This window comes from Ciconia boyciana, chromosome 19 (assembly GCF_034638445.1).
Source record: "Ciconia boyciana chromosome 19, ASM3463844v1, whole genome shotgun sequence".
NCBI classification, from domain to species: domain Eukaryota; kingdom Metazoa; phylum Chordata; class Aves; order Ciconiiformes; family Ciconiidae; genus Ciconia; species Ciconia boyciana.
The window spans coordinates 3,538,668-3,553,300 of NC_132952.1; the positions used below are offsets into that span (position 1 = coordinate 3,538,668).

Consider the following 14,633-nt stretch of genomic DNA (forward strand, 5'->3'; position numbering starts at 1 on the left):
ATCATATTAGAGGCATAAACTGTTATGCTAGCAGCATTTGAGTGAATACACAATGCAGAGTGACACTACAACAGAAACAGGAGTGCAAAATGCAGATTTGGCTACCTAAATGGAACACAGGGGGGTTTAGGGAAGCAGCGTAAAGAGGATTCTGACCACAGCAACAGGATTAATATTTCTATTCCTACAAAAAGTGCTGTACATCTCCAGGTTCTTGAATTTAACATTTAAAAGGCTTCAGAGCTGTCTCCCACCAGAAGCCAGGGAACTGGGGTGTTGGCAGTAAAAAAGAACATCTTTACCAGCTAACACTACTCCTGTTCAACAGGTAGCCTGTGTTGCTCTGATACATCACTGAAGTCAGTAACTAAGTAGTAATATAAAGAAGTTTTAAACAGTTGGATGGCTACACCAGGCAGAAACCAACTGTTAGCTGCAATTTGAGTGACAATACAGGGAAGCTTGGATCCCCAATTTGGGTAGAGGAATTTTTCTACCAAGTAGCACAATTGCTCTGTGCGATTACCTGAAGTCATCAGTGCTACCTCATAGGCCTTTCTGGCTCCTGCCACATCCTTAGGTGCAGTCAAAGAAGCAGAAGAGTTGCACAAAGGATATCTATCGTATCTTTATTTACATATCATGGAAACACACATGCAACATGTCACAGGATTTACTACAACGGAACAGCCTGTCCCTATCTCCTGTTACCAAACACTTTATTTTTGGCTCACTAGGAAAACTATTACTTCCCCAGAAAGCTCCTAAAAATAATCATTAAAAATAACAGACTTGGCAGGATAACTAAATGAGTGAGAGCTGCAGGCTGGGATGTCTTGCCACATCCTTGCAGAAACCAGGTGGTTCTCTGGAAGCAAGAAAGGAAGGAAGGAGTGGGACTGGATGGTCCCAAAGAAGACAGGTAGGAAGTAGTCGTGTGTAACAGCTAGGGAATATCTGTCTGTAGCAGTGAACAAGGGAGAGAGCAAGAGCTCTGTCAGAGGCTCCCCTCTCCCCTAGGCAGCCAGCTTCTTGCTGATCCATTTCCCATCTTTGATTCCACCTGGAGGCTACAAGCTTCCTATCCTCTAGGAACCTCTGATCCTTAAGGAGGACCTACCTTTCTTCTCAAGCAATAGCTAAGGGGTAAAGTTTAAGCTCATATGCCCTTTGACTTGAAGGATCTTTCATATCTTGCCTCTGTTGAGAGGAGGAGATGAAACTGCAGAGCCTTTTCCTGCCCAGACCATCAGAATGGTAGTCATGATCATCTCTTACTAACTGGGAGAGGGGACCTAGCTCAATGGCAGGAATGTGCTGAGGGAAGGGAGGGAGAATGCAGTTCTGGTATGGAAAAGGCTGAGGCCACTCTATTTATGATTAACATGAGCTTCAGTCTTGTTGGAACGTGGCATGTTCAAAGCCTGCAGCTGCAGTCATTTGCTTGACTTTTTCCTCTAATTCCCATTGCTAGGTACAAATAGTTTGACCCCAGCCCCTGACCATCCAGGCAGGAGTCCCACCCTCTTAAACATTAATGAATGATCCCTGCTCTCCATTGGCCGATTCGGGCTCCACGCAGCGCCCTTTCCTCCGGGTCACTCTTCGGTTCCGGTGGAATTTGGCATAACAGCGTAGCCCTATGGAAAAGACATGCATAAGTGAGCAGGAGGGACCAGGGCTCACTACAGCAGTAACATCAAACGTTTAGTTCTTGGCCTCAGTTCATGACGGAGCCTGCTGCAGTGGGGACAGTCCCAGGACTGGGAAGCCTGGGCTGTGTCAAATGAGGTGGCAGAGAAATGCCTCACATGGGCAGGGCATATTGCTTTCTGGGCCCTGCTATTCTGTTTGGCTCACTGTTCTGGTTTGGGATTCATTGGCTCAGGCAGAAGGTTTCACTGGCTTCTTGAAATACCAATGAATTATCCTGATTGCTTCCAGTGATTTTATGGAAGCCCTGCTTGGCTTCCCCCTATTACTTCCCATTACTGTCTAAGTGATCTCTCCATTGGGAAATTACTATAGACTTAATGTGCAGCAGCAATGGCTAGGGAGCTCCCCTTGCTATTTATTTCCCTGAAGCTTCAGGAGAAGAGGGAAGAGACTTTGAAGCATTATTACTGGGAGGTCTGATCCTAAGCACACTGTTGATCTCCTTCAGTTTCTCTGTTTTGGGTGCCCAAAGTGCAGGGTCTGAAGGAAGCTATCTGATATAGCATTGATGAATACTAAAGGGGGGAAAAAAAAAAAAAAAGGCATTTTATTTGTAAAAAACATCAGTACATATTTCTCCCATGGCAGCGGAAGGCAAGAGGAGCCTCTGGTTAGGGTAACTCATTGGTTTCTGGACCTGATAGATTTATCTTTTGGTGTCTATTGTCTGACTTTGTTACACCAGAATGCGTAGCTAGTTGGGCCAGACGGGGTACAACCTATGTGTAAATCATTCTCATGAAAGTCCTGATTTTCAGTAGCCCAGGATCTGGTCATTGGGGTTGGCAGGAGCTGATTTGATCATCCTTCAAGCTGCAACTCTTTTTACTTCCAGAGCAGGCAGCAGATAGCAACAGTGCCAGCACCCCCAGAGTGGGGGAGGCTGAGGGTTTGGAGCTTTTATAGACAGCCCATAAACTGTCCGTGAGTACTTGTGCATGGGAGACCCAGCCGATGTCACAGGTCACTGAGCTGCCTTTTGGAGTGCGTGTCCCTGGGCTACGTTGAGACCAGCTACCTTGAAGTTGGGTTTCTGCTGGGTTTCTGCTCCTCGTTACCAATCCCCCCAGGGCAGCCTGGCCTCCCAGAAGGAGAGCACACAAGATCAGAGCTCTGCTCTTATCTAAGCATCTTGTCTATCTTATCTGGACCCTACATCTCTAGGGATCTTTTTAATGCTACAGAGGATGCACATTTGGCATGGACTTATAACTAGCTTAAGTATAAAGCAGGGCCAGGGGCAGCCCTCGTTAGGCTTGCAGAAACTCTTTTCTAGGCTAGTCTGTCATAACATCGTCTCTGATGAGGACCTTCAAGTGTTACACGACACACCCAAGGTGAACACTATCATTTAACATTGCAACTCCAGGAAAGCAGTCTGTTTAACTGGGTAAAAAGTAGGTGAATGTCCTGGTCAAAGTCACTAGGTACCTAACACAGGTCACAAAATTTGGCAACCAGAGTTTTGCTCTGGCAGACAAGACCCGGTGCCTGGAGCTGACCCTGGACATGTTCAGACTAGAAGAGTGCCTTTTGACATCTTTGTAACACAACTGTCTATTAAGGGCTGCTGTGAATTCTTCAGAAAAAGTTTTAAGAAGCAAAAGTCTGTGTCCTGCCCACACCTACTAAATTGCAACAGGTTCAGTTGAAATTCATTCAGGAAAGCCATATTAGGTATAAGGTTATGTAAAACAAGGATAGTAGTCTGTTTTTATAACCTGTGATACTTGAAAGCACCATTGAAGTGTTAACATATTGTGGCTTCTTCTGTTAGGTTTGTAGATATCAGGATTTTTGTTTTCAAGAGGGAAAACAAGATATCCTAGATGACTCAGTGGTCACACTGCGAGTCAGTGGCAGGGAAGGGCTAACAGCAGCAGAGCTTGGCTCCTATTTTCACATGCAAACCACTACATCAAGTCAATGCAGCCAACTACGAAGCCAGCTGGAAGGGGGAGAGCAAAGAGCTGAACTCACCTTCAGTGCACATACAGTCATCATAACATTTGTTGTTAAGGCCTCGATTGTGTGGTTTGCAGAGGTGTTCACGCAAGTCGCAGCAAGAGCCTGCAACACAGGAACAAGGGTCAGCACAGCTCATTTATCCCCTTCCCTTGTAGGGCTACTGACACCCATGACAGCTCCATGGTACAGACATTACCTGTGCCCACAACACGCCTAGAGAGCCTCTGCCCTTCCCTCTGCATACCACTTTCTATCAGTATTAAAAAGCAGGATATTTGTATTAGAACCTGGACTGGATTTCAAACAATTTCATGTTTAGAGAAATGACTCTACCAAGCTGATCCTGACCTGGGAGGCAGTCAAGGTGATGATCACATGGCTCTCCTTCAGCCGTCACTGTTTCATTTCCACTGTTGGGGCTCTTACTGCGGCGTTTCTCTATGAAAAAAAACAGATGCTGATAGAAAATTTCATGCTAGTGTTTTTATTTTGGAGACTACATTGTTCCAGGGTAAAAATAGCCTCAAACTTCAAGAGTTTGAACTCTAAACCTTCATAGTCTAATCTCCTCCCTATTTCTCAACCCTCCATCTATCATTTTTCTCTGCCCTCAAACTATGCATTCAAAATGAGAAACATTCTGAAACTGAGTACAAAACACAATCAGCATTACGCTTTTTCTCTCTTTCCCAGCCACTATGCTCTCACATCCTTCAGCACATCTGTGAACACTAACCATGGGACAAGCCTTACAGAATGACTTTTGGGAAAGAGGACAGGGAGGTTTAGCACCTTTCTTTTTAGCAGATGGCCACATTTCTGGCTTGAGATCCTCATAATCTGTCCAGTCAAAGAGTGCCATATCTAGGGTGGGCATCACATCCCCATCTTGCCTGAGGCGGGCCTGCAAACCACAAGAAGTCAAAGAAACAAGGGATTACACTTCTGTAGTGACACTGAAGTATTTGCAAATTTTCCTGGTGCTTTTAGACCTTAAAAAGGCTTTATGATTTCCCCCCCCACCCTCCACCCCTGTCTTGTCTACTGGGGATTCTTGGCATCTCATTTTCAGAAGGGAAGAGCTTTCCCTTGTTGTAGCTGAAGCCAAGAGGGAAGTTTCCACTGCTTCTCTGTGAGGACAAAAGGCAAGCAAGGAGCATTAGGAAATGCTGCCTCTCCAGCCAAGTGCTCCTACTGCTTCTCTGGTCCTTGAAGCTGAATGAAGATGGCTAGCTAAGGGAGAGGTAGGGCAGGGGAGAGAAGCAACTAAAGGAACCGCTTATGAAGAAGAGGTGTTTAGATGTGTCCTAGACAGAGAGCTGCTTTTGAGGGAGGGCTTTGGTGTTAAGCAAGCACTTACCTCTAACTGAAAAAAAAAGGAAACTGGACCTTAGCTGCAGGAGATTTCTGTCTGCACCAGAGGTGCAGTGCAGTTACCAGCTACCTCTTTACCTGTGACCGTGGTGATGTGGCTGGAAGAACAGGAGGCTCTTCTGTGGAAACAGCTAGTTCCAGTGCAGTGAAGAGAAGCATGGTGGGAGTCAGACTTGTAGCTTCCTCTGCCTGGAGGTTTTGAAACTGTTCTTCAAAGCTTTCAGGTTTCTTGTACAAGGAGCTTGGTCCAGCCTCAGGAGTCTTCCCTGCAGAGGGCAACAGGTACAGTAGCATTAGCTTTTTCATCCCTTTTCTCTCTGTGTGCCATGGACTTGAGTCAAAGGAATTCAGATTTCATTCAGCCACTGGCCAGTGTTCTACCACCCTGAGCTGCTGTTTAGACCAGTGTAAAACAAAGTCCTGTGCTATTAAAGTGATAGATTAGGTCCAGAGTATATGCATCTTGGTTTTTACACGCTTAAGTCATACATAATCACACTTTCTTGAAGATACATCTATTTCTTGTTTAAGAAGCAAGAAGCAAAGGATTTCTTCTTCTGCTCTCAAGAGTATAAAATGTACCTATTTAACCATTTTTAAACCAATGGATTAAGCTGCTGCAAATACCTGTGGATGCATTCTTATTTGATTTTAATAGTGGGTTATTTCAATTTAGCCCAAGTCAGGACCTATCTAACTTGAAATAAGAATATCTTCACAGCCTGATCCCTGCTTTCCCTAAGTATTAATTTGAATATAGACCTTAAGTTAAACAAAAGAAACAAGGCCTGTTTTGTAGTCTGCAAATATTGCTTCAAACCAGCTTTGTTGCATACTCTTCTATATTGCTTAACATGAGTTGTTTACTCAGTCCCCTGAGAAAACAATAGAGCTCTTCTTACTGATGCAGGGAGGAGTGATAGCTGGAACTGAGGGCTACTGACACCCAGCTTGTCAAATAGTGTAGATTGACACAAATTGCCTGGCTTTAATAGAACTAAAGAACTAAGCACTGAGCACACCATACCACAGAGACACACACCCACAGCTTGACCTGCAAAGGAAAGCAGTCCCAGTCAAAAACAAGCAACATTTTAAAGTAATTAGTGCAATTTCACATATACAAAATTTACATTTTTTGTAGTTTGTCATAAATATAGAAGAATACAAGCTCTGATGAGAAGAAACTGATCTTCTAAGACCAAAACCCCAAGCTAAGCAGGGGTTTTGTATTAGTTCTAGTTCTGGTCATCTTTCGAAGTCAGTGGAGAGATTGAGCATGGCTTGGACATGTTTGTTCATAAATTGAACCATTTGCTAAAAAAGCAAAAAAACCAAAGCAGGCCACCCCAAAACAATCCCTCAAGTCCTAGGAACTTTCTGAGCTCCCCCTGTAAGGCAAACCAGGTCATTTTCACAAAATTGCAGCCAGCAGTAAAAACCTCTGGTTCTGGAGTTGCCCTTTTTTCTTGTGCCTCTTTTGTTTGGCAGATTTCTCCCCAGAGCAAGCACGCATCCCACACCCTCCACATACCCATGTGGCTCAACCACAGCTGCATCTTCTTGCCCTCACACAAGTGACACTCATTTCCACTGACCCAAGAGCCTCAGCTTCCCTTGGAGCTCAAATACCTCTGTGGTGTTTCAGCCTGTCCCTGCGGCTGTGTCGCCGATGTTCTCGGTTCTGCTTCTTTCCTCTCTCAGACCCAGGGGACTGGTTCTCCCTCTCAGGATATGGGAACTCAAAACCCAGGAACACATCCTTATTCTGTTTCAGGGCTGCTGGCTGTCCTTCTGCTGCCAGCTGTTCCACAGCTGGAGCTCCGCTACCCATTCTGAGGGCCTCTTCCCCAGCCGGCTGCCCTCTAGAAGGCATGGCATGGACCTTCTCCTTCTTGGCCAAGCCATGCTTGTGGTGGTGCCCACTTCTGGGCTGCTGCAGCCACATCTCTTGGTTTTGAAGATGGTTGTTGTTCTCAGGGACATTTTTGAGCTTTGTGCCAGGGTCCAGGGAGACTGCAAGACTGATGTCAGAAAGAACCAGCACACACAGGAAAAGGGAAGGAGAGAAGAAGGTGGAAGAAGTTGCCATAATCCTGGGTGCTCTGCCTCACCTGCAATTAAAAAAAAAAAAAAGAAGAAAAAATAAGCAATCAACTTGAGGAACTGTAAAGGCAAGCAAGATTTAGACCTAGGACACCTAGGTGAAAACAGTTATGGTGTCCAGAGCTAGAAGTGATATTTTCCCTCCTCGGTTACCTCCTCCTCTCCCAGCCCTGGTGACAGCAGCGCAGACACACGTGCAGGGTCTGCAGGGCTGAGAGGTCCCAGTTTCATGTGCAAATGAGGGCCATCAATCAGTAGGACATTTCCCTTTGATTCCTGACTAGCCCCCCTACCCTCCCATTCACAGCCTACCATCTGAGGGGCTGGGGAGGCCACGGCTCCGGAGCTGCCTGCACAGCACCAGCTGTCTGGCTAGGGCTGTTTGCTGCCAGGTTGGCATCCTGGGCCTGGCTGGCACTGGCCCCTCCTCACAGCTGGTTTCCTTGCAATGAAGATGTCAAGATGAACAGAACTGGAGGCAGATGGTGGCCTCGCAGGACCAGCAACAGCCCTGAGCAGCTCAAGACAGAAAGACATGTGCACGCACACACGTACTGCTTCAGGGTGGCTGGAACTGGTCAAGGGAGGAAAAAACACTGGAAATTTTGTGCTGATACCTCATGGCGTAGCAGAGAAACAAATCTGCTGTCAGCAGAGCAGGGGATGCTGGTCTAAAGACCAAGGGGCAGGGAGGCAGACTGAGTTTTCTCTAGCTTGTCCCACTTTCCCTCGTTGACCCTGCACAGGTCACTTCACCTCACCCCACCAGGTAAGGCTGTCACTGGGAGGGTAATTTAAGTCCAAAGAACACTGAGACCTAGTCCCTCAGCACAGTGGCTGCAGAATATTCTCATTCATTCTGCTTCACTGTAATATTTTTGAGCGTCTTCCTTCATCCCTGTGTTTGTGTTATGAGACATGGCTTTGGGATGTTGTGCAAATCAAACACTTCTCCAACTAGGTCATTCTCCCCTGTCCTTTCCCACAAAAGGAGGAAAAGGCGTTTTCAGCATTTCCAGTGCAGCCTTTCACTTTGGGGTAGCTTTCTCAGACTGTCCCTCTCAAGCTGGGCAGCACGAAGGCATGCTTAAAGCCAGAGTTCCCTGTGACACTGACTGCCAGAAAACCAGGCCAACACTTACATTTGAGAAATACTGTCACAAAGTTACAGCCATGGCTCTTCACTCAACCTCCTCCCCATCTTTCCTGCAGCCCAGCCCCCAGCTGGGGTGATTTCCACCTGATTTCCATCTGTCTGTTCACCAGACGAACCACTTTGCTGTATAATTACAATGGCTTGTACTCCCTCTTCCAGGTGCTTTGCTGCTTGACCAGCCATTGTCACCTGTGAAGGGCAGCAGGTTACATCCTTTGAGGCCAATCTCAGTGCCTTTTTGTGGAGCTGACAGGAGACACCCTAAGAATGGCCTTGGTTCTTCCTTTCCTCTTTTCTTTCAACCTGTGAGACAGATGTGAAATGTTTTGAGTCAGTGAAACCTCTGCCATCAGAGCAGCCCCAGCCTCATGAAGCATCTGGGGAGTTTAGAGGGAGATGTCTTCAGCCTCTTAACTAAAAAGCCTGCTCACTCATCCACCAGCTGATTCTGCCTTTCCAAGACTCATCTCTGTTATTGCTCAGAGCAAATTTTCAGTTCAGAGTTCCCCTGGAAAGAGGTAGGCAGCACAGGAGCCTTCTCTTTAATGCAGTGTCTGAAAAGCAGGTCTTTCTACTGGCCACAGAGGACAACAAACTGCTACTTGAGGACTGATTTAGGAGGTGCTGGGTAGTTCATTGGCTGAAGGCATACTACTGTGAAATAGTATTTTATTGGCAGCTACCTGGGACAAAGGAAAATGAGACCAACAGCTAAGTCTATTAACAAAGCACTTGAAGTCCTGCTTCAAAACCAATGGAACAAATAGCAACCAAGCAAAACCCAAGCTCTGCATCCACAGTCTTTGTTTTTTCCTAGGATTTTCTCTTTAAGAACCAGAGCAAACCAGCTGGATCAAGGCATCACTCAGAACAACTCAAAGAGCTGGAAACGGCATCTTACCTTTTCATCTGTAGGCAAAATGCCAAGAGGAGAGAACAAGTGCAAAGAGAATGCGAGGCAGGTGTCTCCAATCTCACTCACGCAGATATGGGCCCTTTGATGGTGAACCTGACAGACACATTAGCTGTGGATTCTGGTTTTCAGCAGGAGCTAGAAAGCAGCTAAATGCTGCAGGGCAGTTAAACAGAAGGTCTGCTTCAAAGTGTAGGGGGCATTTATTTAAGCTGCCCAGCTGTCTCATTGGCATGACACAGGATGAAAGTGCAGCTAGAGCGCATGGGTTGCCTCATCTCTGTACTGGCTGAGAGTGCAGGCTAACATGCTGTGTTACTGTGTCACTGGGAATCTTGCATTAATAATGCAGATAAATACCTGTACTGTACTGTTGTCAGGGGAGGTCTGAGCTGTTTGCCAAACCAAACTAGTGCATGGACAAGTTTTGGTACCTTGGGTTAATACCACGCTGCTGTGCTTGAGGCACAGAAGTCCCAGCCTTGTTTCCAGGCCCTGATCTATCTTTAACTTCAGAAACCTCTTCCTACCTTCTCCATTTTTCTTACCCTACAGAAATGGTAACATTCACGCTTCCAAAAGGCAGCTAGAAAACACAACGGCATCCCTAGTTCTCCTCAGTGCTCAGGTTCCTCAATGTCTGAGCACCAAAGTAAACTCCACCCTCTCCTCTGTCAGGCCCACAGTCCACAAAAGAAGTCTGTGCTAGCCACGGGCTTGTTGATGTAGGTGACAGCAATGTTGTCACACTGCTGATGCACCTTTTCTGGAAAGGGTGAGATTCTGCCCTGAGACATATGCCAGGCAGAAAGAAGTCTGGTCTTGTAAGGAGATGCCTTTCCTAAATTGCTCTAAAACAAATACACGTTACAAGTCCAGAACTCATCCTCTTCTTGGGGTTTGTATATTAATAAAGGAAATAGCTAAAGTACTTGCCAAGTTAAGCTGCCCCTGTAGTTCTTCACAAGACCAGACCTATATCCTCCTTACTCCACCCAGTGCCTTGCACTTCCTTTATATACCCTCAGGATTATGAGCCACCTGCCTCTTGAGGTAGCAAATCTGCCTACTAATAAGAAAATGTGTAAAGCAAAGATAAGGCCTTAGAGCTACCCAGGGTGCAGGCTCAGGGCTGATGAATGAGTTGCAGTGCTGTCACTCAGACACTATTTCTGATCCATTTTGGGTTAGTAGTGGATGGTCACAACCTTGTAAGGGAAATTAGGGGTTTTTTTTGCATCTTGAGCAACTTTCCCTGTGGGCAGTCTCTTTCTCTGGACTCACTGATACAATTGCTATTACTCTGCTCTCTGCTTGTAATCCTGCAAGGCAGCCATGGACTGAGTAGGTACACAAAAACTCAGGCATGTTTTCCCCCATAGATACAGTTATGCCACCTTGGAGGGGAAACAGCCTCTGAAACTGCCCCTGCTGTATTTGTTTTGTATTTGACAAAGCAGGAACATCAGATCATCTATGTTCATTCGCATATCTGACTTAAAACGATATGTGACAGTCCTAGCTTTAACTTTTCACATATGTTCTTCATGTCACAGCCAAGAGGAACAAAACTCTTGACCCGAGAGTCAAAGAATATCAAGATCCTTTATCACGCCAGGCTACAGTGATGCCGTTTGTATGCTCAAGGGCTGAACCAAGCTAGACCCAAGCACGTACTCTGGGCCAGATTTCTCTTTGGCGCTGATAAACTCAGACTTTGGCAGGAGTGCGTAAAGATTTCCTGGACTCCAGACAATCCCAAGCTGCAGCAATAGACGAAGTGTATGTGCATCTACATGGGTGTTGTGTGTATGTGCATGTGTGGCAGGGATGATAGACAATAAACCCAGCTTCGTGTGCCAGGCTCCCTGTAAATAAGAAGCCATAGGGTGATGGATGGGTTTGGGAAGGCCTGGAGCAGAATGGACGGGGTAGGCTCTATGGTAGCTGACATGCAGAGAGCTGGCTGGAGCCAGGAGGATGGCATTGTGCAGATAAATGAGATTTCACTTCCCTGCTGGGTCTCTTTCCATCTGTTTTTCTGTTTCTGGAGGCAAATGCTGGGAAGCTTCATATACAATCTGCCAAGAGACTTTCCCATTTCAAAGGGATCTCTCCCAGGTTTCTAGGGTCCCTAAAAGCAGACAGGTAATCCTATATGCACCCTTCTCTTTTCCTCCCTGGGGCAAAAGTGATAACACTGTTCTCTCCAACATTTCTTGCACATTCACTTTGTAAAGAATATTTTTTTTTGCTGCTGGCCCAGACATCCTTGGGACGACAGAGCAGCAGAGTCCCCTGCTCACAGACCTCCAGTCCTTTTGGGTCCCTCTTTGGAGCTGCCCTCCTCCTTTCTTAGGTTTCCTGTATCCATCGTCACCTTTCCTCCCCACCTTGCCTTTCATATTTATCTGAGTCCACAGTTTCCTTGTCCCTCATGACTGTGTTTGGTGTGAGAGATTTCCCCTCTGCAGATATTTAGGCTAGGCTACTTGAATCCTGCCACCACCCTTCGAAACATCTGCTTTCCTTTAGCTTGTGTTGTTTTCTCTCACTTTCTGCCATCACCAAACAGCACTCCACTGTAGAAAGGGCCAAATTCACTAACACACTAATTGCACTAGTGGCACAAGAGACAGGACATAGAGATTCAGGCTTGCAGGGGGTTGACTAGTAGCTGTACTTGCCCCTGTGCCTCCACAAAGCATCTTCCTGGGGCAGCTCATCTCCAGTGACCACTTGAAATGCGACTCACTCAACATCAATTGAAGGCTGGAACTGGGACTCTGTTTTTGCTGACCCACTGGCCCAGGCCATCCCTTCCCTTCACCGGTCAGCTCTGGCTGGCAGACTGCGCTCTGCCCTCCTAACCACTGAGGACAGAAGTGGCTTGTTCACACAGCGTGACCCAGGAAATACCCTCTCCTGCAGCCCCGACTTGTGAGTAAGCTGGCAGTTTTGTACTCATCACTAAGTCATTGCTAACTCCAGCACCCGGGCTCTGATGAACACTGGACACCTTGCAAATCCTTCAAGTCACTACGTGCCTCTCGCCCTCAGCCACAGCCATGCCACCCTTTCTCCTGTGCCTACCCTGACCCGCACAGAGAGCTTCGCTGCTCTCAGCGTCAGCGCACGAGCAGGGAGGGTGCAGCACCAACATCCTCCAGGGACAGAGCAGCCCAGCAAGTCACCGTATTGAAGCGGAAGAGGGGCACATGAATGAATATGCAGTACCCTCTGCTCTGCTTCCCTCTGGGACTTCACGGAGTGGCTGACACAGCCATCATAGGCGACCTGCTATCAAACAGAGTCTACTCTACCCAATAATGAGATTAAAATAGCAATGAGTCTGAGATTAGCATCCAAGATATAGTCGCTTGCTGTCAGCACAGCAGAGAAGACTCTCCAGTTTAATGCACAATGCCTAGTGACAAATGAGACACAATCAATAGCAAAGGTCATTGCTCACCCGGCTGGAAAGCACCCGCCAGTGTGACAGGGAAGAATGGGGACAGATTTGGCCTGATCATCACTGAGGGGAGAAGTGGATGTGTCCCGACTGGCGGAACAGTTAGGGTGTGCTTTCAACATTTTTCCTTGCATGTCATTCTCACTTTGAACCAAAAGGTGTAGGATTAATGCCTCCTTCTGCAAGGGAGAGGAGATGGGAATAAAAACCCATTTCCATTAAACCCTCTGGCTGACGGAAGACTTCAGGTGTGAATTGGATAAATGTCACTTAAATCCTACATGATGAATTACTGGCTGTAATAAGCCATTAACTGATGCCAAATTGATTTAATTCAGAAATGAGATCTCACTTTTATCAAGAGAGGAAGAGCAGAGAATAACCCATGGGTACTCAGGGGCTCGCTGAATGGCAGTGCACAGCTCTGCAAACACAATGACTCAGTGGGAAAAGCTTCCTTCACCCCTCGGCCACTTTCCTCAGCAGCTCTGGCTCAGAGCCGGGACGTACCCCTGGGGTGCGCGAGGGGCTCAGCAGCTGCCTGCGAGAGGGCCGATGCCTCTGTCTGAGGCCGCTTGGCTTCCAGGGAAGGGGAGAGCCATCTCGGGAGGGAGCTTGCAGTAGCCCCTGAAGTAGCAGGGACTTGCAGTAGGGATGGTGGGGCGCAAGCCCCAAGCCTACGCTGCACACCCCTGCAAGGTGCACGGCGCTGCACAGCGCGCTGAGGGCCAGCCGGGTGGCGGAACCGCGGCGGGAGCGGGAGAGCCCGCAGCCTGCTCCCCGGCACGGGTGACAATAGGGCTGGCTGAAGGCACCGCGCACCGGCACCGGCGCCGTCCGAGCTCGGTGCTCGGCTCCCACCACCGCGCGATGCCGCCGCGACCCGCGGCACCGCGCACCGAGGGCGTCCCGCCGGCGGCAGCCTGGAGGCGGCGGTGCTGGGGGTCCCCGTCACCCCCGGCCTTTGTCTGCTCCGGGGCGCACGGAAAGTGGGAGAGTGCCCCCCACTCCTCCCCAGCCCCTGCGAAAACGAAGGGAAATCAGCTCGGTGCAGCACGCACCCCCGGCCGCCCCGCGGCCCGGCCCCGGGCGGGGTGCAGGGTGAGCGCGGTGCGGGCAGCGCTGCCTACCTGTCCGCAGCTCCTCGGTCTGGGCTGAGCCCGGCAGGCAGGGCAGGGCAGCGGCTGTGCATGCAGCGGGAGGGGAGGCAGGTCTGCCGGGGGGGGCAGAGGGGTGTTCGAACCCGGGAGGAGGAGAAGGAGGAGGAGGAGGAGGAGGAGGAGACAGGGGGAAGGCAGTGGGGGAATGTGGAGAGGAACTGGGGACGCCGGGAATCCCGGGGGACTGGGGTGCATGGTGCGGGGGGGTTGGGGCTGGGAGGGGCTCGGGGTGTGCTGGGCGCAGCGGGTGCTGTAGGGAGGTGCGGGGGGATGCGAGGGGGCAGGATGCGGGGGTGCCCGGTGCGGAGGAGGAGGAGGAGGAGGAGGAGGGGTGCGGGAGCGCAGGGTGCGCGCTCCCGCGGGGCTGGTGGCAGGAGCAGTCCCTGCCCCGGCCAGGGCCCGGGGCAGACAAAGAACGGAGACAAAGGCGGGGCGGCCCGGCCCGGGTGGGGTGGGCTGGCGGCCAGGCCCCGCTCACCTGCAGGGCACGGCGGGGCGGGCCGGGCACGGCGTCCCCCGCTCCCCGCAGGGGCTCCCCCACGTTACGGTAACGGGGTGGGAAGCCGGGCCGGGGAACCGGCGGGCCCCGCTCCCCGCACCGGCCGCCCAGCCCCGCCGCAGCAGAGGGAGCGGGGGATGCGGCGCGGGGGTGCCGGCCGGGAGCCGCGGGGGCGGGGGGCAGCGCCGAGCGGCGGGGACCGGCCCCCGCCCTCCCCGCGCCCGCTCCTCCCGCCGCCAGGGGGCGCTCGGGCCGCCCGCCGCGCTGAC

General features: G+C 49.6%; 1 protein-coding gene across 5 annotated transcripts; it reads right to left on the reverse strand.

The window, feature by feature from the left end:
• Positions 1-626: 626 nt before the first annotated feature.
• Positions 627-14,586, reverse strand: DRAXIN (dorsal inhibitory axon guidance protein). 5 transcript variants are annotated; one of them, XM_072883554.1, is made up of 8 exons: positions 14,344-14,586; positions 8,510-8,623; positions 6,691-7,172; positions 5,137-5,324; positions 4,477-4,588; positions 4,033-4,122; positions 3,697-3,786; positions 627-1,640 (listed from the first exon to the last, which is right to left on the reverse strand). In XM_072883554.1, the coding sequence occupies exons 3-8, from the start codon at positions 7,148-7,150 to the stop codon at positions 1,528-1,530; spliced, it is 1,053 nt and encodes a 350-aa protein (XP_072739655.1). In that variant the 5' UTR covers positions 7,151-7,172; positions 8,510-8,623; positions 14,344-14,586; the 3' UTR covers positions 627-1,527. The 5 variants fall into 5 exon arrangements, with proteins under 5 accessions (XP_072739655.1, XP_072739654.1, XP_072739656.1 ...); XM_072883553.1 differs by lacking the exon at positions 14,344-14,586 and adding an exon at positions 13,836-14,309; XM_072883555.1 differs by lacking the exon at positions 8,510-8,623.
• Between the last annotated feature and the right edge of the window lie 47 nt (positions 14,587-14,633).

Coding starts and splice junctions, on each gene's coding strand:
- DRAXIN (XM_072883555.1), bottom strand. CDS start 7,150: ATGGCAACTTCTTCCACCTTCTTCTCTCCTTCCCTTTTCCTGTGTGTG. Junction 4,589..5,136: donor CCACATCACCACGGTCACAG/GTAAAGAGGTAG, acceptor TGTGGTTTGCAG/GCCCGCCTCAGGCAAGATGG. Junction 3,787..4,032: donor TCACCTTGACTGCCTCCCAG/GTCAGGATCAGC, acceptor CCTGTGTTGCAG/GCTCTTGCTGCGACTTGCGT.